This window comes from Venturia canescens, chromosome 1 (genome assembly GCF_019457755.1).
Source record: "Venturia canescens isolate UGA chromosome 1, ASM1945775v1, whole genome shotgun sequence".
NCBI classification, from domain to species: domain Eukaryota; kingdom Metazoa; phylum Arthropoda; class Insecta; order Hymenoptera; family Ichneumonidae; genus Venturia; species Venturia canescens.
The window spans coordinates 28007899-28035000 of NC_057421.1; the positions used below are offsets into that span (position 1 = coordinate 28007899).

The window sequence follows — 27102 nt, forward strand, 5'->3', positions numbered from 1 at the left end:
GTGAGGATTTTTCCGCCACTGTAGATGACGCCCGTTGTCGAACACTTTTTTATGCTTGATTTCGCATTTTTCAGTATTTTTTCCTACTTCAAAATCTTTTCAATCGTCTAAGGGTTTATTTATTTTGAATTTTTTAAATATTTTAGTCGACTTTTTCTACTTTTATTTCTAATTACATACATACATATAACGCACGAGTGTACAGTTATATAAATAATAGAGGTACATTCGCCACACTCTTTATTTCATATTCATTGATACTTTTGGTTCCTCGTATTCATTTTGATATATCATTTATATGCGGGTGTATATTTCGTTAATCGTCTAAAGGTGTGTATATATATATATTTACGTGTATATATCTAATTGTAATGATTTTTTAAGGTATATCGTACGTACTGTGCATGGCACCGAATCGCTCATCATTTTAGGACTATTCAAGAGTTGTAATTACACATTTCCATATTAAGGTCGATAAACTACGTTTTTTTACGCGTTCCATTTAACTCTTATGTGATAATTTGCCGCTTTTATTCTCCCCGTGATATGATTATGGGTTACTATACGAAAACGATTGATTGTTGTTTAAGAGGATGTTTTCTATAAAATTCCGTACGAAAAATTCGTTAAAATGGCGAAAAGCGTTTTTTTTTTCTTCACAGTTTCTTTAAATTTCTTCAGCTTGGTTCAATTGCTCTGAAATGTTTGTTAATTAGTGATTTTTCAATCGAATCGTTAAATCAACAACTTTTTAACGAAAAATTATGAAAATTTATTTTATCTTGTGAAGATTTTGTTTCGTCGTACTTGAAAAGCGCCTCCTGAGTGGAAAAATATTTTTTAAATCGCTCGAACAGTTTCCACTCGAAAAAAGCGAAATAATGTTTTCGATAATTTTGCAGACTGAGGATAATCATTCTTTAATTTATTTTGCTTTATTGAAAAATAAAAAACGAAGAAAATTATTCTTTCAAAGGGAAGAAATAATCCTCTCAATACAAAAATATCGTCTTTTGTATAGAGCACCCGAGTTTTTGTCATCATTCTCAGCAACGATACAATTATTTTCATGATATGAAATGTCTACGTAGAATACACTTTACTGTATAATTTATATCATTATATATACGTGGCCCTCAAACTTTGTTATTTATTTTTTTTCAACGAATAAACCGCTGTAATAAGAATTTTTGAGGCCGCGTGGTTAAAATTGGGAAAAGAATCTCATCCAACAACAACGATCCTTGAGACATGTCCTTCATCAATTTTCCTCTACGCGCCTCGAGTTTGGTCGTGTAAATTATTTCAAGTATACAATTCTAAATTCGTTACAGAGCTACAGGATTAATTTTGTTTTTCCTTCATTTGTTCAGTTGTCCAAGGTTAAACCTCTCGCATTTTCAAATGACGAATATCATAGAAAAATCTAGACTAATAAACTCATCTGTCCGTTTTATCGTTTTTTTCTTTCACACGGACACGAAAAACTTTGATAAATCAATGAAATTATAGGAAAAATTCTATGCGCAGATGTGGCTGAATTCATCAATCTTTTCTTCACAACGTGGCTTCGAAAATGAAATTTCATTACTGTTCGAATAGCATTCCCACGAAAACCGAATGTCCCGTTGCTTTTTCTCTGCAAAGAAGCGACAACTGAAATCGATATTCTCAGATTGATTGGATTTTGATGGGAAAATTGTTGAAAACTCTGTTTTTCCGTATCGGCGAAGTTCCCGATGAGCTTTTGAACGAAGCGTTATCTTTTTTCCAATTTCGTGTCTCTCTTACAATCGTGATAGGTAAATAAATAAACTGAATAAAAAGGAAGGGCGAATATAGCTAGAAAAGAGTGGATGAGATCAGCCACGAAGATAGTATCGAAAATAAAATAAGAACGAAGGCACGCGTTATTGAAGAGAGATGAAAAAGACGCGGGTTCGCGTGTGTCTGATAACTCGATGTTCGTTTCGTGAATTCGGTAACTGTTCCCACGTATCGTAAACGCCGTTCCTTTTCCCTCCACTCTGTTTTCTTACTTCCGAAAAAAATACGCGGCGATGCGCTCGCGCGCGCGTGTGTGCTCCTGTAATTCTGTTCGTGTCTCTCGCCGCGTCGGTCGATATCGTAGTTACGTTTTATCATTATATTATGTAAACGACGTTGGGAACAGCGTTCGTGGGATTCTCTCGTTAGCTCGATTTCCCGAGAGAGAAAACGACACCGTAGGGACATGGGGCTGAACCGGGAGGCAGGTCGATTGAATTTCGTCGGCCCGCGTCTAGAAATTTTCGTCGATACCCCGCAAATCACCAGCTATCGGTATCTGGAAGTTTTCCTCCCTGTAGTCACGGTGCGGCACGATCGAGACGCAATCGCGTGGCGCACAGACCACGTGACCTTCGGGACCGCAGCTGCACTCGATGCAGTTTCCGGTGTTGTGCGGTAGTACCTCCCCCACGCGATATGTCCTATCTGCAATTATCAAACGTTTACGCGCGTTATCGCTTCGTTTTAATGGGTCAAGCACACTTCGATAAAACCTTGCATTTTTCATTTTATTATGTATGAATTATACGAAGGTTAGGATCAGACAATTGCCACGGGGAAAAGGGAGTTTTGGGGAGAAAAAAACATTTTTTCATTCGCACTGTCATATTTGGGAAGCGCACGAAAAAGGTGCGGTTATTTTTTAACGATTTTATTGAAGACTCGTGACTTTGAGGGGGAGCAAATTATTTGGGGAGAGTTGCATTTATTTTACAACGGTAATGAAGTTTTTTCTGAAACTGCAGTTCACTTTAGGATTGTTTGAATTATTTGTATAACGAAAGAGGAGGCTGTGCGCGTTTCACTACGCTTTATTTCTGGGGCGATAGGTAATTAACGTTGTGGTGTAAAATTAGCTCGTTAAGTTGATTAGAATTTTTTTACAACATTATTCTCCGGCTGTAGAGCTCCCGGAATGTGAGCAACGATACGAAAGGTTGCCCGTAGGCGAAAGTTTAACGAAATAGATTGGCTCAGCCGTTAATTAAAAATTGCGAACCCAATACAGTCGAGCGGAAATTGATCCTGATCAATTTCGTTTAAGCTGCCATGTAAATTGTATCCTATGGAGGTTGAACTAGTGAAAGGATTCTCGAATGATGGGATTTTAAATGGTCGAAGCGTCTCTGTCCCCAAAGTGTACAAATTCTGTAGACATGGAAACAAAGAAGTTTAAAAAAGATCGTGCATTACTCGTGATTCAAAAAAACAACTGAACTTTTGCTCTTTTCACGATCAAAGAAAGGATTAAAATTTATTATCACAATTATTAAAATTATGTGTAACTTATCTGCTGAGATTGATCAATTTTCAATATTATGATAACGGTTAAAATACTTTCTTTGTAAAATCGTTAAGAAAAATGTGACAACAGCCATTTTCTATTTATATATGCGTATGCATATCTATATTTTAAACCAGCTGGCTCGTGTGGTGTTGTCAAACCTTCCAACGTTTGTATCGTTATTACTTTTACTGCGACGATACAATGTTGCCATGCTAAACCATATTAAAAATATTAAAAATTTCAAAATTACTATAGGAATTTAATAAAATTTGTAATAATGGAACAATATGGAAATTTGTAATAATGGAAAAATTTGTGAGTAATGGAACACTAAAGTTCACGTGTATAAACATAGAATTTACATATATACAGTTATACATCTCGTGCATAAGAACTTCGATTTAACGCTCAATTATGCGATAACCCTGTAAAAAAATTTGAAAAAAATTGTATTTGTGTACTTGATGCCAAAGAATGTTATCACGAAATTTGATAAAATTCTGATTATTTTGATTTCGTGATCCACCCTCCTTGACCTCAAATAAGTCTTTTTCTTTTTCTATTCCCAAATGATTTTCACCGATAACAAGGCTTTCTTAAGACATCATTGATATATCTAAAAACATTCTATTTTCTTGTTCTCGTTTTTGACTCTTTAAGTCTGCCTGCCATAGGAGCCTGTGTACAATCCGTAAAAAAATGTGATTTTCGTTAATTGTTTTCTCGACAACTAGACGATGGGTCCTATAATAATTCTGGGAACAGATGCACGCTGCATATTTCTAGCACATTTCCAAATTTGAGCTGTCAAAGTTGGAATTTTCGATTTCCATTAGATTCGCGTGAACCTGTTTAATACGAGCGTAAAAATCTCATCGAATTCGATCGGAGGTTAAAAAAATTTGATCGCCTACCCAGGACGACACAAGTGATCGGAGTTATCGGTGGATTCGTTCTCGGGCTCGTCGGGACACTTTCCTCGGTGCTCTCCTCCGAGGACGCGTCGTCGTCATCGTCCTCGTTGCTCGAATCGTCATCCTCCTCCTCCTCTACGTCCTCCTCCGATTTTTCTCTCTCATTATTATTGAACGTATCCGTCAAATCGTCCTGATTCGTGGTCTGGGACGGAAGTGGTGAGTTCTCGTCGCTCGTGTCGTTCGACAAACTCGGTGAGTCCTGGCAAGCTGATTCGGTCGATTGGCTCGAACGTGATTCCCCACTTTCCTCCTCGCTGTGGATTTTTCCATCATTGAACGATGAATCGGTGGTGGGAGGTGGTAAACCGTGCCAAAAACAATAGACATTCCCGGCGACGCATATGCACCGCGAATTAGCGTCGTAATAAACCTGAAAACGCAAAAGAATGGATTTTCAGCCAATTTTTCACAAACTTTTTTTCATTAAACGGTTATATTGTCGACAATTTTCTCTTAATTAATCATTTTTGTTGGATAAACAAATTTCATTTTGTTCGCCACGATCTCGCTCAACAAATTTTTCTTTCCCAGCCCATAAAGCTTTGAAAATATTTCCCACTTCTCGAAAATAGTAAAAACATTTTGACTGAACACAACTGAAAACAGTTGTGAAGAACGATGACGACGAGAATTCCAGAGCTCGAAATTTTCAACTTGTCGAGCCTTTTATGCAGCAACACTTTTATTTGAAATTTTTGTTTTCTCACAATTTTTTTAACACACACACACACACACACACACCTTTCTACGCGGAGCTTCGTTCTTTTTCGTTTCTCGTACAGTTTTTTACACGGGATTCTAGTATCACGTGCGTTTCTAATGAGAATATACCCGTAGTATTCGTGCACGTGGAAAACATGCAAAAAGTTCACGCGCATTCGCATCCCTCTTGCAGTCCTTCCATCCAACTTCTTTCTGCCGAGCTCTCCACGTACAGATAAATATTCATAGTGTTTCTCGATGCTGGAAAAAGCTCCGGATCAAGTTTCTCTCGTGTGCACTAAGCGGAAACTCGAAAGCCTCCAAAGTTTTACTCCGAAATTACGATACTTTGTTTATCCAACTCTTACTCAAATACAAACATATGTAAATGGTCGATTCTCTGCAGATATTTTCGACATTTTATACGCTTGGTGTATGATTTTACATTTTTACAAAGCCGCTTCGGCACAATGGACTAAAAAGTTTGAACACCAGACCAAGTATTTTCGCGCATAGATTTTTTCGTGTGATGGTGAAGTTTGCAACGCTCAAGTCCAACGAATCGAAGGAAATAATCTTTGTAATTATCCTTTTTTTCCTCCCTAATTTACAATTCGTAGTTGTTCAATTTAAACAAATGGTCCGGCGAGCAAAACAATTGGAGAATTAAAAATGTTGTTTTTTTCTCGTTTATTTCGTTGGCCTCCAACGTTGCAAACTTCAGCGTCGTTTTTTTCGTAGCTTTTCCGTACAACGAAGGGCTTGAAATTCGATTGTAATCGAAATTTCTACAAAAAATGGGACTTTTAATTCGGTGCATCAGCTTTTGAGAATGCAATCCGATGGAGTTTTTCTTTTTTACTATCTTAGCAATAATTGAATACGAGGAAGAGCTTCCACAGCCACATTCATTTTTGACACACTTTATGAATTTCTATCCGGTCTTGAAAAGGTGTTACGAGATTATTAAAACATCGAGGTCAGCCTTTGAACTGAGGAGGAACTATTTTGAGCAGATAAATTACAAAAATTCGTTAATAAAGGGAAACTTTAGAAAAAAGTTTTACGTTCCGATACTATTTACACCGCACAGCGCATATTTTCAATTAACACGTTCACGTACAAAGAGAATTCTCCACCCTTCAACGCCACCTCCTCGCTTACACATTAACTTCTTTACCAATTTCTCCACTTTTTCCCTTCGTTTTAAATGGCACGTGAAGCACGTTTTCAATTCGCTCTTTTCTCTTATTTTTTATTACTCGAGCAGGCGTATTTTAGTATTTGGAATTGAGGTTGAGTTTTACATCGAGATGGTGTTCGTGGTACTATTTTCAAATATTTTCCCTCTGTCGTTGCGCCAGTTGTGCAGGAAAGGCTGCGCCCAGAATCTCATTTCTTAATCCTGGTTCTGGATGAGTTTTCATAATTCTGAAATATCGTGACCTTTTGAAAAAGAATATAAAAGAGATTGAGGACAAAAATAATTATATCGCTGGATTTTGCAACGTTGGAAGTCCAACGAAATGAACGAGAATGAAATTTGTAATTTCCCCATATTTTTCCCTCCCCAATTTACAATTCCTAGTTTTTCAACCTACACAAATGATTCGTGACATAAAAAATTCAGGACCTACCAATATTTTTTTACCTCCATTTCGTTAAACTCCAGCGTAGCAAACAGTGTCATAAAACAATTGGAAATTCAGGTTTTTTGCCGGTTTCAGATAATTGCTTCACGGGAATATTTTTTTTCTCGAAGGATAATAAAAATCAAATGACGCTGTGAAGTTCGTAACGTTGGAGTCCAACGAAATGAAAAAAGAAACTCTCCAATAATTCTAGTAATTCTCCAATTTCGTTCCCTGTCGAATTTGCAATTTGTAGTTTTTCAACCTGCACCGATACTTCGTGAAATAAATAAATTGGTGAATTACAAATGTTTTTTTCCTTCATTTCGTTGGACTCCAACGTTGCAAACTTCAGCGTCGTATAAAATCAATATTTTATATTCGCTGTTGGATTCGGTCGTGAAAAGCAAATTAGCGAATACCCGATTTTTTTAATTGCAGGAAAATTGTAGAATTCGTACAGCGATGCTGCTCGTATTTATCGTCGAATTATCAAAATCGAAAATCCCAGACTATCCTTCCAAAATGGGAAGTCTAAATGAATTATTGCAACTTACCACTTCAGCGTGAGAATAGGATTTGCCATCAGCGATGCATTTTTTCTCGAAAGGTTCCGCAGTTATTTCATTGGATTGGTCGTCCTCTTGAACGTCTATATCGATTTGGCCGAGTAAAATTTCGTCAGTGGTTCCTGTGGGTGCTGGAAAAGGGAGAAATCATTAGTGCGTGAAATAACAAAACATCAATAATTTCGAGTCACCTTGACTGCAGAAATTGTCTGGCTGAACGAGCTCAGATGTTGACTAAAAAGATGTCATTTTTGAGCGGCTACCGAAAGTTGTGTTGCCTTAATTATTTTATATTTTCAAGCCTGCCGTTGAATGTCGAGCGTTATTACAATTCACATTTTCGCACTCAACTTGGTCGAGTGTTAACAAAAAGTTGCTCCATTTTCTATTTGCAAGTCTCGTAAAAGTGAAAATGAACGGTTGAGCGTTCGCCTGTTTTCGCAAACTCTTTTTAGCCGAGGGTCCGTGTTTTTTTGTTTCACACAACGTAATTATCAGAGCGAAAGAGGAATAAACGAGAGGAGAGAAGAGTTGTTGCTGATGGGTGAGTAAATGCGAACAGTCATACGTTTGTACTTTTAATAGGTAGACGTTTGGCTCGTAATAGGTTTGTCCCGGGATTTCTGGATGGGATTCACTAGTGCGGAAAACGACCATCGCTGTATCCACGAAGTGGGGAAGTGCGCGAGAGAGAGAGGAATGGAGTGTGAGAATTTGGCGCTGGCCAGAAGAGAAAAGACGAGAGTCGTGTGCATCGATTCTTGCTCCCTCGCTCTTCTGTGCTCGCAGCACGAGAGGTTGTATACATATTTACGTTTGTATATAGTACGTCTCGCTCAAGTTCTCTGGCAATTTACCCAAGCCCATATTGTGTACCTTTATCGTGTATATATTCGTGTGGTGGGAGAAGAGACACGTGGTTTCGAGAAAACACGATGAACAGCGACGTAAAACGTTGCTTATATTCTCGGCTTGAATTCCACTACAAAGTCCGAGCACCTCGATTTCCGAACGAAAGCATATCTTACGATAAGTAAACAAAAAAGTTTACGCGGCGAATTCTGGAATACTGTAAAAGACAATTACCATGATTTCCGAGAAAACTGACGACAAAGGAATATCCCTCACCCACTGATCGCAGCGAAAGGGAAAACTCTCGTCTTTTGGGCCTACGGACGTTAAGAACGATGGCAATTAGAAGGGGCCGAATTCTTACGAAGCGGATGACGGAAGATGTCACACGTCAACGCGTTCGTGTTCATTGAGGGGGTTCGCGGAGTCATGAATTATGAAAAACTGAAAAAATGGTAGTTTTTTTGCCGAGTACTGGTTCGAGGTTCGAGTAGTTCGGCGAACACGATAAAAAGGAAACGTATTTTCGTCCGGAGGGAAAAGGGCTATAATTGAAAACGAGAACTGCAAGGAAGCAGTGCGCGTTTTTGTTACTTTTCCATTATTATTATGCAGTACACGAAGTAACAAGTTTGTTTGAACTTTCCAAGTTTGATTCCTCTCTCCTCGTACAAATTTTAGTGCCCTTAGAGCAATAGCAGACTGTAGGAGATGAAACATGAAAGAGAGAACATTTATTTAACGATGTTTTCTCTTGCATTAGCCAGCGTTTCGATTAATTAGAATCACTCTAATTAGAAATTCATTAGGACCTCTCCGGGGCTGTAACGAACCTCGTTAATCAATTGTTCTGTGTACAAGGGACAGATACAAACTCAGCGAAGGGAGAGAGAGCATTTCCGACCCACGGGGACGGGAAGTGGCCGTTAATTCTGTTCTTTCGAAGGTTTCATCACTCATGTTCCGTATTATGTGCGTATTCTCCTCTCTGTAACGTCATTGACAAATTGTACGTTTCCCCAGGACGAGAGTTCAAGAAATTATTCCAAAAATAACGAATACAATGATAACAGTAATGACGAGAATACGTCAAAAAATTCTTTGATAACGAGTATGGAGAAAGACAGTTTGCGCAGATATGCAAGCACGCGGAGGTTTCTGAATGTGAAAAAATATTGCCAACTGGCAGAAACTGCTAACGAACCTGCTCGCCAAGACCGAATGAGAAAAAAAATAATAATAATAATTGTGAGAGGTAGGAAAACACTCCGGGGCATGAAAGAATCTGTGCGCGAAAGACTATTTGGCTCGCGCTGATTTCTATGCTTCCAATTATCTGTTTTCACTGCAAATTCAAAAAAACTTCTGTAGCTTCATTTTGTTTTTTTTTTTTTTTTCCGGCAATATACGTATCAACTGATTAATCCTGCTTATTAAGAGACTAATTAGTACTCTGATCCCCGGAATTTCATGGTTTCATGCATGCCTCTTTATCGTTCTTGGCAAGTCTCCAGATTTCTAAGAGGTGGAATTATTTCGTTGGAATATTTCGTAACGATATTTTATTTCGCAAATGTACGCAGCTCTCGGGGTTTGACTTCGGTGGGTTTTAACAACTGGAATTTGTGCGGTTTGCGGGAGGAATCGTGGCTGTTCGGAATGGCTGAAATGGCTTTTGCGTGTATATTAGCTATATTTCCTTTCAGATACACGTGCATACGCTCGCACACACGCGCACGCTGTTTCTGAAATAGCATGATCTCTAATGTGTACGTACATGGAGCATTTTGAAAGAGCGAATATGTGGATGACGACGTTAGCGTCGTTTACCACTTGACGGAACGAATGGAGAACAGGAGAGAGAGAGAGACGAATGACGATATTCGAATCCTCTACAATAGCTGGCACACGTCAATCACTTTTGTTCGTCGACCAATATCCACACGAATACGCGCGCGCACTCGTACGCACTTTCATTCGTCCGTGGTGTATTACGATATATCAAGAGGGGTGAATTTGTCACCGGTAACCGGACAATCAATGTCTCCTGAAGCGTCAAAATTCTCCTCGGGATTGTGGCGTGGCAGGTCGATTCAGAACGAAACAACCCTCTGTTGCTTATTTACTGAGAGCCATACGGTATGGTCTGACCATTCGTGCTTGTTCGCTACTGTTTAACTTTTCTCTACGAATAATTATCTAACGGGTCAAAGTGACCACCGTTCTTCTGCTGTACATTAAAAAAGCTCGGAAATGCGAGTTTTTTTTTCAACGTAAATGGTGCTGGAATTTTTATAAAGGAAGACGATGCGTTACTTGTGATTTAAAAAAGCAAATGAACTTTTTTGCTCTCCACCGTTTGTGTCGTTATTACTCGTTAACCTCAAATAAGTTTTTTCTTTTTCCATGCCCAAGTGATTTTCACTGGTAAAAAAGCTTTCTCAAGACACATCATTGATATCGAAAAACGTTCCATTTTCTTATTCTCGTTTTTGGCTCTTTAAAGTTGGGAGGATCCTATTTCTTTAAATCCAAATCGTCGCACAGGAAGTCTGCCTGCTATAAAAGCCTGTGTATAACCCTTCAAAAAATGTGATTTTCGTTAATTGTTTTCTCGATAACTAGACGGTAGATCCTGTAATAATTCAGGGAACAGATCCACGCTGTATATTTCCAGAATATTTCCAAATTTCAACTCTTCAAATTGGAATTTTTGGTTTGCATTAGATTCGCGTTAACTTCCTTAAACGTATGCCCAATTGATCGTTAACTTCAACATAAAATAGCCGAAAAAAATGGAGATTTGTTTGAAGATTTTTCGTCAAAGATTCGTTCCTTTGGGGTCAAAGCTCGAGTTTTTATGGACTTTTCTTTCCCTGGAGCTGTTCGTACGTCGATCAGGTGTCGAGATATTCGCAGATTCACTTTGACTTGCGAACATCGGAATATAAATTTTGTACGAAGCAAAACTAACCTCAAAAATTGAAGTTACTTCCCGAATCCTGTTATCGAAGATAAATGAAAAGGCCTCGCGATAATATTTATTCCCCGCAAGTTACTGTTTCTCACTGATGAGACGAAAACAAAGAATAATATTCGTAAGAAATAAAAGGAACGGTCGGCCGTGTTTCGCGCATGCTTCTCGCGGTCCGTGACGATCGCAACTGACCCTCGAGGCCCGAATGGGATCAGGAAACGACGACAAAAAAGGGGAGGGGCGCGGAGGTAAACAACCGCCGAAAAGTTTGCCGGAAAGAAACGAGAAAGCGGGCAATAAAAACGGGAGAATAATAAAAATACGAAGAAATACACACGCGAATATCTTTTGTTTTCGTTCTTTTTCCTTTCCCTTGAATTATCAACATTATTCTTCCATGGCATTTATATCGTTCTATACATATATTTTCGTATCTCAAGTTTATCGTAATCCTGAAAGGATTATTTTGATGTGGAGTCGCAATGAGACTGCGGTGAAAAATAAGTAGGACATTTCGAGTCCGAAAATGAAGTCGAGATTCGGTTGGACCTCGACTATATGTGCTCAAGCCCACGAGACTTCGTGGATAGAGCCTGGGGGAGAAGCTCCATTATATTGACTCGGGTTAAGCTTATTAGCCACGTTCACGCCATTCTCCGTGTATAACCAACTTCGATTTCTCTCAATTCTCGCTAGAAGAAACGAGAGAGAGCCCAACGACGAGCGGGAGAGGAGAAAGAGGAGAGAAAACCACGAGCTAAAGCTGTGACGCTGTGGTAAGTGCGCCAGAAGATAGTTCGTATTCTACGTGCTGATCACGAATCACTGCTCGCGCCATATTTCTTATTGCCATTGGCAGAGAGAGAGAGAGAGAGCACTCTCACAAAATATACCTCTCCTTGCTGCCCAAGGGTCATTGTGATATGGCACATGCATTGTGCCAGCATTATTACTCTTCCAAACAACTGCAACCGAGTGACCTAAATATTTGTGCATTAAATTCACGTTTCCGTGCCACAACAGTGTTTCCATGTCGACGCTACAGCTGGCTTCATATTAATTACACGTGTTTCTCCAATTTGGAAACACGAGCGACGGACATATCTAGTTTTCTATACTAATGTGAGTGATTTTAATCGAATTTCCATTTGACAATCAATGCGTCATTTTTAACTTGATTGAGGGGGGGTTCTGCTTTGGGAAGTCAAAAAAATCGATTGTTTTCGCGAATATTTTTTGATGGACGGAATTAACTCACCATAGCGAACTTTTCGGGATAGTTTCGGACATTTCGGGAGTACAAAAACATTTGATTAATGTGAGAAATACTAATTCGTACGTGGTCTAGGCGCAAAGTCTGATTGTCGAAGTTTCTCAACTGCGCACAATTTTCATATATTTACCTTCCATATGAACCTGTGAAAACACGAAAAAATTGCGAAATTTTATATTTTTAACGAGTTTGGAAAAAAAAATTACTTCTAAAGAAAAAGAACATCACTTCAACAATAATTTCGCAATTTTTTCGGGTTTTCATAAGTTCATATGGAAGGAAAATACACGAAAATAGAAAAAGAATTTGGAATTTTTGTTGCAGACAATAATTACGATCTTCACATTGTACGCAGCGTAAAACATGTACAAATAAGTATTTCTCACATTGAATAAATGTTTTTATACTTTTGAAATATCCTTGAAACTGTATCAAAAGATTCGCTATGGTCAGTTATTTCTGTCTTTTCTAAAAACATTCCCGAAAACAATCGATTTTTTGACTTTCTATTGCGGATCCCCTTAACCGTTGATGCGTCGTGCTGCATTGGTCGATAAGAAGTTTCAGTTCTCGAGAAAACAACGATGCTTCGAGTCGGGATCGAACTTTGTGAATTTTTGGATGAGCTACTTTGTAAAAAAAAGTTTGTACCAAGTTTTTCACGCTTTTGTGAATTCGCCGAATATTCACGGTAAAACTTTGACGTTTAGGAATGATTCACGAGTTTCACGGAGCCAATGAGGGCACAAAGTTCGTCGCTCAATTTGCCCAGTAGCGCGAGCAAATCCACTTGAATTTACAAACTCCTGCGACGTTCTTTCGTTAGCTCGTCGAGTCAAGAGTTCGGTTTTCTCTTGCCATTTTTTCCAATTCTTCGCCAAGTGCCAGGAATTTACTGTTGAACCCTTTCGAGTGCCTCTTCCGCTCCTATTTTACAAGCATCTCCCTCCGAGTAGTCACTTTTGCCGAGTTTATTTATCTTTTTCCAAATTCTCAGCACTGCACTCGATCCTAGTGGGATCATTTCCCCCTAAGGATCAAGCAGATCGAATATATTTCCCTCCATCGCCCCAAAACACGAAAAAAATGAGAGAAAAATGAAAACGATAAAATCCCCGGCTAAACAGGAAAAGTATAGAAATTTTTTCTCTCATTCCAATTACGCCACAATCGAGGCAAAACACAGCGTCGCTGTAGTCATTCGCTCCCAAACGTAGCATACATATTTTATAGTAATTTAAATATGAGCTACCAATGAAGTGCATTGTTGCGGAAGCGTATTAGCCTTCCGGTCATTAATCGACCAAAATTTAATTAAGGCCGGACCCTCCGCACGCCTTTTACCGCCAGTCGACATCGCGCGCTTTCGGTGGACCGGAATCGCTTTCAATATATCTTCCGGATATCCAACAGTGGAGTGCATGCACCGCGTACAGTCTCACTCGCGTAAAAGCACGTTCAATTTACCTTGAGTTCTCGCTCACACTGTGAATCGCCCAATAACAAGCTCTCGTTATTTTTCACGTCTCATATATCACGCACGACTACAGTGAAGGTAAAAGAGTTATTCAAACAGTTCATAATCCATGGAGATATGAGAATAAATCACAATTGAATTCGGGCAAAAAAAGAAAATCAAAGTGCAGGAATATTCAGCGTTTTTAATAACGTTCCAATAATATTTTCATTCATTCAACAAATTTTATGTTCACGTGTCAAAAATCGTTTGCATTTATACATTCGGCTCCGAGTGTACAAATATTCCAACGGGTGCGAAAGCTCCTTTTATAAATTAGCTTGTTCGCAGCGTGTTGGCCAATTCGATCATTCGTTGACCAATGCTCGATGACACGATTACTTGGGTCGCGCGATCTTTGTTTATAAATTCCCTGTAATATCAGTCGTCGCTAATTAGCTTATTATTCGAAGCAATTTTACCGGGGCACTCGAGTTCGGAGGGTCGATAAACGAGGCCGATTTTGTGATCTTTTTTCAAAGTGGTTTTTTAGATTTTCATCTCGAGGAGCGGCTCCTCTCGAATCCACTTTTTCGAAACTAAATCCCGGATCGGTTCGCAAAAACCGAAAAACAAATATAAAAGGAGGCAGTAGAAGGGAAGATAATTATAAAATGAAGAAATCAATGCTTTTGGAAATTCAATTTGCTCGTTCAATCGTGCTCAATCATCGTTGTCATTCGCTGCGAAACGGTTCAGCTCGTCCCGGCCTCCGCCAGCCAAGTTTAACAAAACACACAAACGACGAGTTTCAGTCGGTGCTATAGTTTCGTGCTTGATTCTCCGGACTCGAGCACATCAAAGAACACGAATAATTAAAGTTGTGTATCCCGCTAACTAAGAAGCTACGAGCGCGAGAGAAAAATAGCTGCAAATTGAAAAACCGACGTTTTCAAACTCCAGATTTACTGTATTTCACGATAAAATGAAAATCCTTGTTTGTGGAAAATAAATAGAATGTAATAAATTTTTAAAAATTTATATTCACCGAGGTATCTTGAAAAACCAACTGAAAAGAAAAGCTCCGGGGCGTCGAGGAAGCCTCTTACATTACTTTTCGTCGAGTTGATCGCACATCGAGTAAATAGTCGAGTGGCCAATGATTTCTTATGGCTTTCGAGCACAGTGTGATCCATTAAGTGATAATAAATAATGAAAGGCTTCTCGTGGAGTTTAGAGACGATCGTTTGCAGGCAAACTCTCGTAGCATGTGTGCGCCCGTTGCTTTCCCTCAGCAAATATGTGTACACGGATATATCCATTGGAACGCTGGCTCCGGAGTGCGGGATATTCAAACGGGCGAGACATAAATCAATGGATTGTCGTCGTTCCCGGTACAGTTTCTCGGAGTAAATGTGCTTCTCATCGTTTCTCCTCTCGACACGTCAAGTGTAACCTTCCTCGAGTACGCCGCTACGAAATTTCCATTTATTTCCTGCTCCTAGATTAAAATATCATTGTTCTTATATATACGAGCGGTTCACTCTTGTTTTTCCATATATTTTTTGTACTGCGAGCGAGGATGGGAACATTACGTATCGAGAATTCCGGTACAGAAACCGCTGGGTTTCTGTACCGGAAGACTTTATGATTATTGCGGAGGATGCAGAAAATATTTATTGCAAACGACGAATCCGGTAACTCTCCGGAGAATAGATATTCTTCTGTCATTTTTCCGGTACATGAATAGTAAAAATGAAAAAAAAATTTGCAAAAAGTCATAATAAAATTTGCATTCTCAGTGGTTCACTGAATTGACTTTGGCTCACTGGGTTGACTAACACTATTTTTTATAGGTTCAGCCCTTTCCTCGATTATGTGGAACGATGAAGTTAAAAGTACTTGATAAAAGATCGATGATCGACGCTTTTCGATTCTTGGACGTAAAGTCTTAAAAAAATATTTTGCCCTCGTTACAAGAGCCCTCTTACGCCCAAGTTGCGTGTTCCAGAAGTCGAGAAGAGCCGGATTTTCTAGTACATACACATACGTATATATGAAGGATATTCATTTTAGGATTAACATAAGCTTAACGCTAAGTCCCTCAGTTCCGATGTGTTGCGAGGGTGTCCCGGCAGCGTTTCTCTGCTTCTCTTAGGGATACTATTATAGGCAAAAACGTCAGACATAGTTCTCGTCTACGACGTGGCAACGAGCTTTGGAAAGCTTCCATTATTCAAGATAAGGCGAACAAGGAAACTGCGCAAGATGGAGAAACACACGCGACGTGTAGCGAAGCTGCTTTTTGTCTGTACACATTACCATGTCATTTTGTCCAACATTGACCCAAAGCTTTTACACTCTAAACTTTCGTCCTGCGATTTCGCCCTTTGATTTTCAGCAAGGTTTTTTTTTAAAAAAAAACGAGTCCGATGTGATCGCTGTCGAATGAGACGGAAATCAGGAAACAGTAAACGAGTTATAATAAAAAAAAAACTTATGTTTTATATAATGCCTGAAGACCGCAGACGCTTTGCAATAAAACACAGCAAATTTATCCGGAATTTTGAGATAGTTTTGCAAAACGTTTCTTTTTATCTTTTCACTCCAAAGTTGTATCATTTTTCGGGCACTTATCAACGAACGGGCATCAACTGCTGACGAACTTTTTCAAATTGTTCATGATTCGAGAGAACTTTGGGGCTTAAAACCTTAATAGAAATGAATTTTTTTTCGTGTCTCGGAACACAAAATTCGGAATTTTCGGTCGTGTGTGCTTGAATTGATCTGGCATTTTCGCGATCGAAGAAAGCTAAAAATTTTACGGTGTTATTTCTAGCGTATAAATTAGCCAGTGTTAGTCATTCGGCGAGGAGGGATTGCATATGCGCTTTCCAATTAACGAGACACCTGGAGCCAAGAATGTGTGAACACCTGGAGCCCACTAGCACTTTAACGTAACCGCAGGTAAACACGTAAATTACGCTCGAATCCAACCTCTTCGAGGTTTATTTTTGAATAGCAACGAATTCTCTAAAGCTGGCTTTGCCCAACGAGTATGGACACTGTAATTGAATAAAATGAGTTTGATCCGAATAAAGTTTCTCCAGCTAATTTGAAATCGTTAAAATACTTTTGCAATCTTCATCACAATAGCACGGCTTGCACGAAGTGCTTCGTTAATCAACTTTGTATTTTTGGCTGCCATCACACGTCAAATGTAAGCTCGTAATAGCTGCAAACGGCTACACACGTTGCGTCCGCGTGTCTGACTCGACTGGGACCCTTTCTACTGATAGCTAAACGACTATTCTCTCAAGTCCAATAGGTCACGAAGACGTGCAGCATGCGGAGTCGCTCTCTAAATAACTCGCCTTAGTCTGATGGAACGATGAATGTATGTACTCTTTTACAGTCTTTAGTTTTTGCATATTTTAAGAAAACTCTGGCTTTCGCGCGGAGAAAATAAATAGAAGCAGGACGGAGCATTTGAGATGGGCTATTGCCTGAAAAATGTCATGCCGAATTAGCTGCAGTTACTCTAATAATCATACAAATGCTTTAGGAGATGCCTCAAAAGTATTTTTCGAAACCACTGCTCACGAGAACCAAGAAAAGCCATGGTCGATCTTGCTACACTCGAGACACTGGGCTCTTTATTTTTATACACGGAGAAAACGAGGCCGAAAATTCTAGAGGAAAGTACCATCTCGGGGACAGTATATTCGTACTGGATTGCAGAATTAATTCGAAGAGCAGTAATAAGAATTGTTTTATTCACCTTAGTAATAAAAAAACCGATACCCATACCTTTTATTCAAAAGACTCGAGAGTCTTTTTCTCTATAAGCATAGTAAAAAATCTTTTCAGTCGCTTCAAATATTTATAATGTAAAGTATGCTCGGGAGACTCTGAGAAAAACTATATGCATGGGAGAATCTCACACGTATATTCGTGTATTTATCATCGAGTTACGACGCTGAAGTTTACAACGTTGGAGTCCAACGAAATGAACGAAAAAAACATTTGTAATTGACCAATTATTTACGTAACGAAGTATCAGTGCAGATTGAAAAACCACGAATTGCGAATTCGACAAAAAATAAAATTGGAGAATTACTCGAATTATTGGAGGTTTTTTTTAAATCATTTCGTTGGACTCCAACGTTGCAAACTTCAGCGTCATATAGAGTTGACTATGCTGAAAGTCTGCTAGTCTGCCACGAACACTCGAAAACAAAACGAAATATAGTTCTCACGTGTATCACACTTTTTGCTATCCACACAAAACTGTTTGGAATAAAAGGGACGAAAAATTGGAAAATTCGAAAAATACGATGCTGTTTGTAATCGGTGCTTTTTAAAATTCTTGAAAAATAATATATTCCTCACTGTCCAAGACGAATCCGTTTTTTCCGTGTATAGAAACTCGGATCCCGAGCACCATCGAAAAGTTATAAAAACTGTCGATCTGATAACGATCGTTGTCGGAGCCGATGCAAGCGCGGTCACCCCTCCGAGTACCGGTTTTGTTCCGAGCGCAGTTTAATTTCGAAAGACAAATTCGAAAGCTCGCCGGTCACCGCAAGCAGTGTCTTTCATAGGAAATCAGCACATTCAAAACTTCAAATGGCGGAGGGAAATTGCAGAGGAACCTGACTAATCCATGTCACCGGGCGTGCTTCCTTAGCTTTCTTCAGCTGCCATGGGACGAGTCGATCAGGGACCGCGGAGAGAAGATTTAATGGAAAATTCCTAAGGCTTTCGACCTACCATAGCGCGAAGCTCTGAAGCTTTTCACTCCAAACATTCAAACTTCATTGACTTAAACTTTAATGAGCTACTTTTTGTTTCACTCAACTAAAAAAATGAAAATACAATGTTCTTGGTGCGGAAGCTATCATCGCTGATACAGTGTCCGAATTATATTCACATAATTATCTCTCCATGCCGAGGGTCAATATTTTCACGAGGAGAACCGACCGAGAAATCTACGAAAATCGTACAGCGTCCGTTGGTACATCAAAGAGCGATTGTGTGGGCACAGATTGATGAATTTCATCGCAGCGAACTCGTGTCCGAGTCCTTGTCCCCAGCCGTCAAGTCACGCGTCCCCTCCCCGTTCTCCAAAAGTATTTTAATTACGCTGAGAGGTGGATCGTCCAGTTTACAAAGAAACTGCATTCCCCTGGAAAAAGAGTTATTCGAAGCTTCATTCATTTCTAAATCCACGCGACAAAGAGCGTTTTTCCACGAGTTTACGAGCCCCGAGGAAAGGAAAAGGCTTGTACAGATTTAATCCGAGTGTTGTCTATTCCACAAGGCTCGAATTATATCGAGGTCGGTTCGCACGTGAGGATATACATCATACAAAGGGAAGTAGCCGGAGACGAGGGATTCTCTGTTTGCCAGCAGAGAGAACAGGATTACATCGCACCGAAAGCGGTAAATATATGTGTATACATATTGCCAGGTAGATAGCCGAGCTGGGTGTGTGTGTTTGGAGAAATCGATCGTCGCCAAAGAAAATTGGATATACCAGGTTATAGAGCGTTGGTATATATAGATGCCAAGAGCGAGAAGGGAATACAGAAACGAACGGGGATCGGGGCCTGGAACACACGGTGAGCCGCAAAACAAATGAACGTCGCGGACGTAACGTGATTGGCTATCACGCTGGCTCCGATCTGCGGTATATATACCCAGGGATATTAACCAATCGTGAACGTGGTTTCACTGAGGATTCAGAAAATACTGTTGCATATGAATGAATTGCTTTACATCATTTGTGTTATTGGTGCAACAAAAGAAGCAGAACTAAAAAAAGTTTCCCAATAATCTCCGATTGAGTTGATCACTTGAGGATATTTCGTACAGGCTTACAATGTTGCCATGCTAAACCATGCTAAAAACATAAAAAATTTCAAAAAGTTTAGAATTTTATAAAATTTGGCGAACGTATTCTTTAGTGCCAAATTTCACAATACAAATTTTTTAAGATTTTTTTTCTACACAGTTATCGAGTAATTGATCACTAAAGTTCACGTGTATAAGCATAGCGTTTCCATAGGTAAACATTCCGGGCGTGAGAAATCTGCTTTAATGCGTAATTACTCGATAACTAAGCAGAAGAAAATTTTGAAAAAAATGTGTTTTCGCACTTGATGTTGAAGAACATTATCACCAAATGTGATCAATTTCTAATTATTTAGACTTTTGTACCATACATCGTTAAGGGGCCCACTGCCCAGATAGACAAACGTGCTGTGAAAAAATTAGAAACAGAATAACTACAGCAACACGACGTTACGATTCGGAATAGCATGACGTAAATATTGCATATTTTGCTTCCGAGTTGAGCTGCAAACTAACGGCACGTTGGTAAATTTGGCAGCACAATTGTGAAAAATAATATTAACAAGATGTCGGCAATACGCGTGCATGCGTTACAACAACAGAACGGCAACAGAACAGCAGGCCGTGCTGTTGCATTGCCGAATAGTGTGAGTAATGTAACAGCAACAGAACAGCAATAGAACAGCACATCGTGCTGCTGTATTGCCAGCAACAGAACAGCACATTGTGCTGCTGTATTGCCAGCAAAAGAACAGCACATCGTGCTGCTGTATTGCCAGCAACAGAACGGCAAAAATAATTTTAACAAATTGAAAAAAAGCGGCCGTTCCGAGGGAGACTCGATCCCGGGACCTTCGGAGTCCTAGTCTGATGCGCTATCCACTACGTTACTAAACGTCTTATATTTTAATAACATCGAAACTCTTATATAAATCACGGAGGAATAGCTTTTTTCGATTTATTCAAATTATTTTTGGTATTCTATTCGTATCGCCTTCACACTGGCGATACCACTGCCTGCTGCTGGATTGCCAGCCAAAATAATGTAGATAAATCGAAAAAAAATAATCGTTCGCTCTGAGCGAGATTCGACCCCGGGAGTTTCGGAGTTCGAATCTAGTGCCGTATGTACTCCGTTATCAGCATATTGTACTTACATACTAACAAAATTTATATGTAAATTGTGAACCAAGATTTATATAGAAGTTTTGTTGTTTCTAAACTATAAGACATCTAGTAGCGTAGTGGATAGCGCATCAGACTAGGACTCCGAAGGTCCCGGGATCGAGTCTCCCTCGGAACGGCCGCTTTTTTTCAATTTGTTAAAATTATTTTTGCCGTTCTGTTGCTGGCAATACAGCAGCACGATGTGCTGTTCTTTTGCTGGCAATACAGCAGCACAACGTGCTGTTCTATTGCCGTTTCGTTGCTGTTACATTACCCACGCTTATTCGGTTAATACAACGGCACAGCGTGCTGTTCTGTTGTCGTTCTGTTGCTATTACGAATTGGCACGTCGTGTCGGCGTATTGTGATTCTTTTTACGGTATTAAACGCAATACCGTGCCGTCATAATAAAGCTTTATGCGGCGGCAAAAGATACCATATTTGTGTTTCAAAATTCAATTTCGTGCCGTGTTATTGCTGTAATTCTAGCGCAAAATATCTATCTGGGTGAGTGCGTGACAGCCTAAAAGATCCGATTTTTGGAAATTTTTTCAAGGAAAACTAGGGTGGGGTTCAATATGTCGAATAACTGAATTGTAGAACGGTCGATATTTCGAAATTTTAAAAGTTGTGATATCAGTTTGGAGAAAAATAAGTACATAATTCGAAATTCTTATTCCCGATCGACTATTCAGCAGATTGCGTGTTTAATCAAAAATTCCTTCTTTGAATTCATATTTACCCGAAAATATATATTTCAATAGTTTTCATTTCGAATGCAATTTTAACAGACCATCCGAATGTCAAAAGTTTATATTTTCGAATTCAAAATGGAGAGTAATTGTTTTACAGACAGACCAGAATATAGAGTAGCAAAAAATCGAAAGTGAATTTTTCGAGCCTATATAAAACTTAGATATGCGGAATAGCGATAGCTCGAAAAGGCGAAAGTCAAAATGGCGATGTTTAAAATTGGAGATCACCGGTCTGAGTAAGTGAGTGAGTGAGACGCGTATATTTGGAGCTCCACTGCATTTCTTTATTTTGATCGATCGACTTTCTAACGTTTCGCTATTTTGACTGTTCGACTTTTTGGTGTTTGAGTATTTCAACCTCAGTAATATTTGGTCTTTCGTTATTATATTTTCAAAATTGTGAATTTTCACAGTATCGCTGACTGTAGTAATTTATGAACCGAAAGAGTGATAGTCAAATTTTCGAAAAATCGATATTTTAATCATCGTCCTATGGGCGATTGTTACATTCTATTTTCGATGTAAACGTTCTTCGAACCCTGCAGTTTCTGCTTTATTTATTTTCGGCATTGAAAGCTCTAGTCGAATCTATCCGTCTCCATATTATCATTCGAAGTTTATAAATTCGAGATTTTAGCTGTTCGAAATATTTTAGTTATCCCAACATTTGATCCCCACCCGGAAAACTATTGTGTGGAATGTTTTTAAATGGGGGGGATATATTTATGTATAAATAATGAATGTACAGTAAAATTTTCAAATGAAGAATTCTATTTTTGAGCGAGCTATTCGCTATCTCCCAGGTCACAAAAAGAGTCCTCCACTGCTGCAGCGATTGCGAACTCCCCCGTGGCTGGAATAAAAAAAAAACCAAAAAGATTATTAAACTAGAAGGTATTTCCGGTACAATGACCCCTCGATTGTGATGAAAAATTGAAATTTACCAAAATGGCAGAGTTTTTAATGAAAATGTCGAATTTCGCTCGAAAAATGGATGATTTTGGCACGCCACATTGACATTTTCCATACAATCGAAAAACTGGAGGGTACGGATAAACATATGCGAGAAAAGTGAAAAAAAATCAAAGCGATCGGATGATTTGTCTTCGAGTTACAACTGCGGCAAAGCTTGCAGCTTTTAGAAGGCTGTAGCTTAAAGGCACAAACTCGTATATCGTATGATAATTGTTTACGACGACGCAACAGAGCCCGAACAATAACTTAGGTGGACCCCGCAGCAAACGTAACTTTCTAACCGCTGAGCAGCTACTCTTTAGAAAAGGCTGTAGCTCAAAAGCTACGTGAAAGATTCATTTAAAATTTCAGTATGTTATTTTTAAAGGTAGACTGTCGAAATATGCAGAAAAAAGATTTTTTTCTCAAAATTTCACACTCGGTGGGCCCCTTAATGATTGACCTGACGATTCCAGTCGACAATAATCAGTCCAGAATTCAAATAAAAAGGATATCGAGTGCGAGCCATCGGAGCTATCGTAATCGATGACTTTTTTTATTTTCGTCGTAATACCTTAAATTTCTCAAATTAAATTTCACGAACCCAAACGCCGTTGGATCAAACGTATATAGTGAAGGATTTGCCGGATACGAGTTAATGATACTCGGCGAATGAACCGGAATATCTCGGTACTATAAAACGAAAATTCCCAATGAGAGAGCCTGATGAGCGCGCATAGATGGCGCGTCCAAGTCGATGTGAAATGAGCCTTCCTGCATATAAAAGGGAGAAAAAGTGTCGGCTCTTTGACGCTGTCGTATTTAATGAATAATTTGCCTCTTTGTCGAGCCACGGATTAAGCGAGTTCTCCACCTGTGGAATCAAAGGCCGCAGCTAATGAACATACAAGCTACGAATATTCGAACCACGACGGCAAAACTCAGTAACTAAATTAATTCCCTCGAAAAACTTCATTGTGTTCATGACACGTCAATTGTCGAGGATATTTTCGTCAAAGATCGAGCGCAGCGATTTCGACGTTGTACTCTCAAGAGTAAATTAAGGTACGAAATTGCCATCAAGCTTTACCCTAGGAATTTCCTTTAATTCTGGCTCTGCGGAGCCCGCCAAAGTGACAAGAGTTTTCATAAAGGCCGGCTTCCTTGGAATGATAAAACGAGGGAATGGGACGAACCGTGACGGTGAAAAGGGAACGTCACGAGGCGCACTGATATAGACATTCGCGTGTATACTCGAACGAGGCATACACAGGACTCTCATTGCCGCGAGTCGTTAAACGTTAAGGCCTTTCATACAGAAACCTGAAAATCTCGGATCTCCTCTGACAACTGTCTGCTCGAGCGTCCCTGATCATGCTCCCTCCCCTCCTCCTTCCTTCTCTTTTCTTCTCGCTTCTTCGTCCCTTTTTATCAATTTCTTCTTGGCATCGTCTATCGAGCCGCTTTATCCTGTTCGTCGGAAAAGTTGCGGCGGGGGAAGAAGAACATCGCATAATTACCGCCTCCTCTATATACATACACACGCCGCTCCGGGTGTCTCGCTCCAGGCAGTGGAACAGTCGTCGGTACACACGGTCTTTGTTAAAGTTGCTCGAGGCGATGCCTTGGCCCCTTCAGCTCATCCGCTCAAGCATTAAAGTCAACGAGAACGACGCGAGAGAGAGCCAAGAATTTTTTCATCAAAAAATTTCGAGACCTACATAACGCACCGGTAAAACTCATTATGTGCGACGTCCATTTACCGTGGAAATTTACGGAGCTCGCTTCTCGTCTCGTTCTCGTGCTGATTGAAGGGAGCCAACGGCTCACTGATAAGAGCACAAAAAGTACGTAAACCAATTGCGATAACTGGCTCGAAACATACAAACAATTTAGGTAATGAGACGGCGATCGTTAGCTTGCTAGACTTCGCGGCTGTGCTTCGCGACGCCGATCGCTCCAAGTTGCGATTATTAAAGGCACTCACGGCGTACACGATCGAACTCGACAGGTGAACAATTAACACGCTCGCGCGTTTGCAAATCGATTGTCATGAATTCAAGTCAATTCGTGTTCATTTCACCAAATTATGTACAGTGAGAAAAAAAATCCTTGTAGCAAGTAAATGTCTTTAGTATCTTGATCTTTGTTTCTTGATGTAACTAACACATCCGCTTGCGATACATAAAGTTCATTTATTCGAATCACTAAATTTTTGTTCTCGTGAATTAACTGGACGAGTGAAAGCAAATCTTTTGTTCGAAGAACTCGAAACATTTGTTTATTTCTACTTAATTGTCATACACTTTTATGATATATATTTGTCTGAATATACAGCACTGAAGTATCCAAACGGTTTTGTTGAGAATGATTAATACATAATATTTTGTAAATCGAATCATACTAGTCGGTTCAATATAACCCAAAATTTGTTGAAATGCATTATTATATTAGCCAACATGAATTGTGGAAAATAACAAGTAGTTTTGACTGTCGGATTTTTTCTTCGCGTAGCTTAACTAAATTTTATCGATGACGAACCAAATCAATTGTTCCTGCAAATGTCCACCTCGAAAGAAAGTTCGGTATATTCTATGTATAATTTAGTCAAACAAATTTGCTTATTTATTAACTAACCAACTAAATTTCTGCCTGACGAAATAGTTGATTTTCCATTTTTTATACAGCGCATCGCGTTATTTACTACGGACTGCGGTAATGGTTCCCTCAAACTTTTGCGCATTATTTGACGTTATTATAAAAACATAGTAATTTATCGTATAAAATTGTTTCTGTTTGTTTACTCACCGATTGACTTCCGGATTTTATATGAGATTGTACAAATTCCACTGCTCTTATTATAACGTTATGAAATGTTCGAGAACGCATTAAGAACGTCAAAGGAAAATGAGTTTTGGGAGTATAAAATTAATTAGAACGAAGGTGTGATCCAGGCAGCAGAAGTGCTTCAACGATGAGTTGAATTACGAAATTGGGTCGTATATGGACCGTGTGACGGGTTGTTGTGTATAGAGTACGCATTTATATATGCGTAATCACGTTTATATTTCAAAGGTTCGTCCGGTGGTAAAAACTTAAAAGGACATAATTCCATAGGAATGAAGCTTTTCAACGATTTGACGCATGCCCTTAAGCCTGTCAGGGTGTATCCACGCTGCATGCGGCGACACAGGCTCCCATTAATTTTCGCGAGGCCAATTCAATTAAAAGGCCAAAGAGCCAAATGCGAGAGGGGGAAAGAGAAAGAGTCCGTTACCGCGAGCTATTGGCACGGAATCAAACGATTCCTCCTGGCCAAACAGCCAGAATGTGAAGATGTTAGCGGAGATAAAATCTCACGACGAATTTCGCTGGGCCCGGGTACGTTTTGGTAGAGAAACTCGGGAGGAAAAATCTCGGTTGTTGTCTTGTCGCACGGTAGCTTGACAAGAAGTTGATGAAAAATGTCGAACCGTCGGTACCACGGGGGGAATCCAGGATGAGAGGTTTTTCGAGGGCGTCCAATTCCGTCTAGATTTTCGTCCTTCTCCCAAACCTTTGAGGCTTTATGTGTGTATATACAACTGTCTTTACTTCGTGTGTACGTACAGATAAATGAGGGTTCGGTGTCAGCTCGTGCCTGGCGAGAGAGTTACCACATAATTTTCGTGCAGGTCGCTCCGCATGAAGCACACCCACACACATTTTTCTCTTCCATAAACAATTAACGACATTCCACAATCAATATTCGCCCACTAAATTATTTCCAGCGTTCATTCAATTATCTGACAATCAGCCGATTCGACGATGAACATTTTCCATCGCGGAGGATTTCCCAATGAATAGGGTATTGCACCTTTTTTTGAAAAGCGTTTTAAATTAATCCTGAGATCGTAATGAACCAGTAGAATTTTCATTTTCATCTTATGAGACCGAAAAGTGTCTTAAAAACTATTTTTTATTTATGATTTTGAATTTTCGCGCGGAAACGCTAGCCCCGCCATGCTGTTTCGGCTTGTGCGGTCACTCCGTTAGTAAACAATACGACTGCGAAGGACCAAGTAACAAGATTTGTGAAAATAATGAGTTGTGATGTATATCGTTGGTGTCTTGTGCCTGAATGCAATAATACAAGTGTTAAAACGCCATAAAAATAGTCGATTCATCGCCGCCATCAACGTATTTATCATTGGTAGATTTGTACCTTCTGCTTTCACAAAACCGTCTTCCATGATGCGATTTTAATAAAATCAATGACAATAATCCGCAAACGTGATAATAACTTGTAAAATTTCAAAATAACCCAGAGCGCACGATAAAAATCTAGATTTTTTACCATCGGAGTGACGTCACGTTAGAATTTAATATGGCGGATGGCGGCGTTTCGGACATTTGGAAAACAGATGAAAAAGGACGATTTTTAAAATCGAGTTATTAAATTTACACTGAATCTTTATGAATAAATACTGACGTTTCTCGTTTACTTTTTACGAAATCTATCATGAACGTGCACTTTTGTATTTTTTTTTTACGTCGTGTAAAATACTCCATTATTTACACCCTCAGAATTTTGTATACCACCGAATTTCACGGTTT

General features: G+C 39.3%; 2 protein-coding genes across 2 annotated transcripts in view; one reads left to right on the forward strand and one right to left on the reverse strand.

Moving 5' to 3' along the window:
- Positions 1 to 27102, forward strand: part of wmd (serine-threonine kinase receptor-associated protein wmd) — a 76334-nt gene that overhangs the window by 17353 nt on the left and 31879 nt on the right. The window lies entirely within an intron of this gene.
- The window catches only part of LOC122417425 (uncharacterized), a 47889-nt gene continuing 20927 nt past the window's right edge, over positions 141 to 27102 (reverse strand). Inside the window, exons 2-4 of the mRNA XM_043430932.1 lie at positions 7205 to 7347; positions 4252 to 4684; positions 141 to 2475 (exon numbers count right to left, since the gene is read on the reverse strand). Of these exons, the coding sequence (XP_043286867.1) occupies positions 2282 to 2475; positions 4252 to 4684; positions 7205 to 7347 (770 nt within the window). The 3' untranslated portion in view covers positions 141 to 2281. The remainder of the gene's footprint in view (positions 2476 to 4251; positions 4685 to 7204; positions 7348 to 27102) is intronic.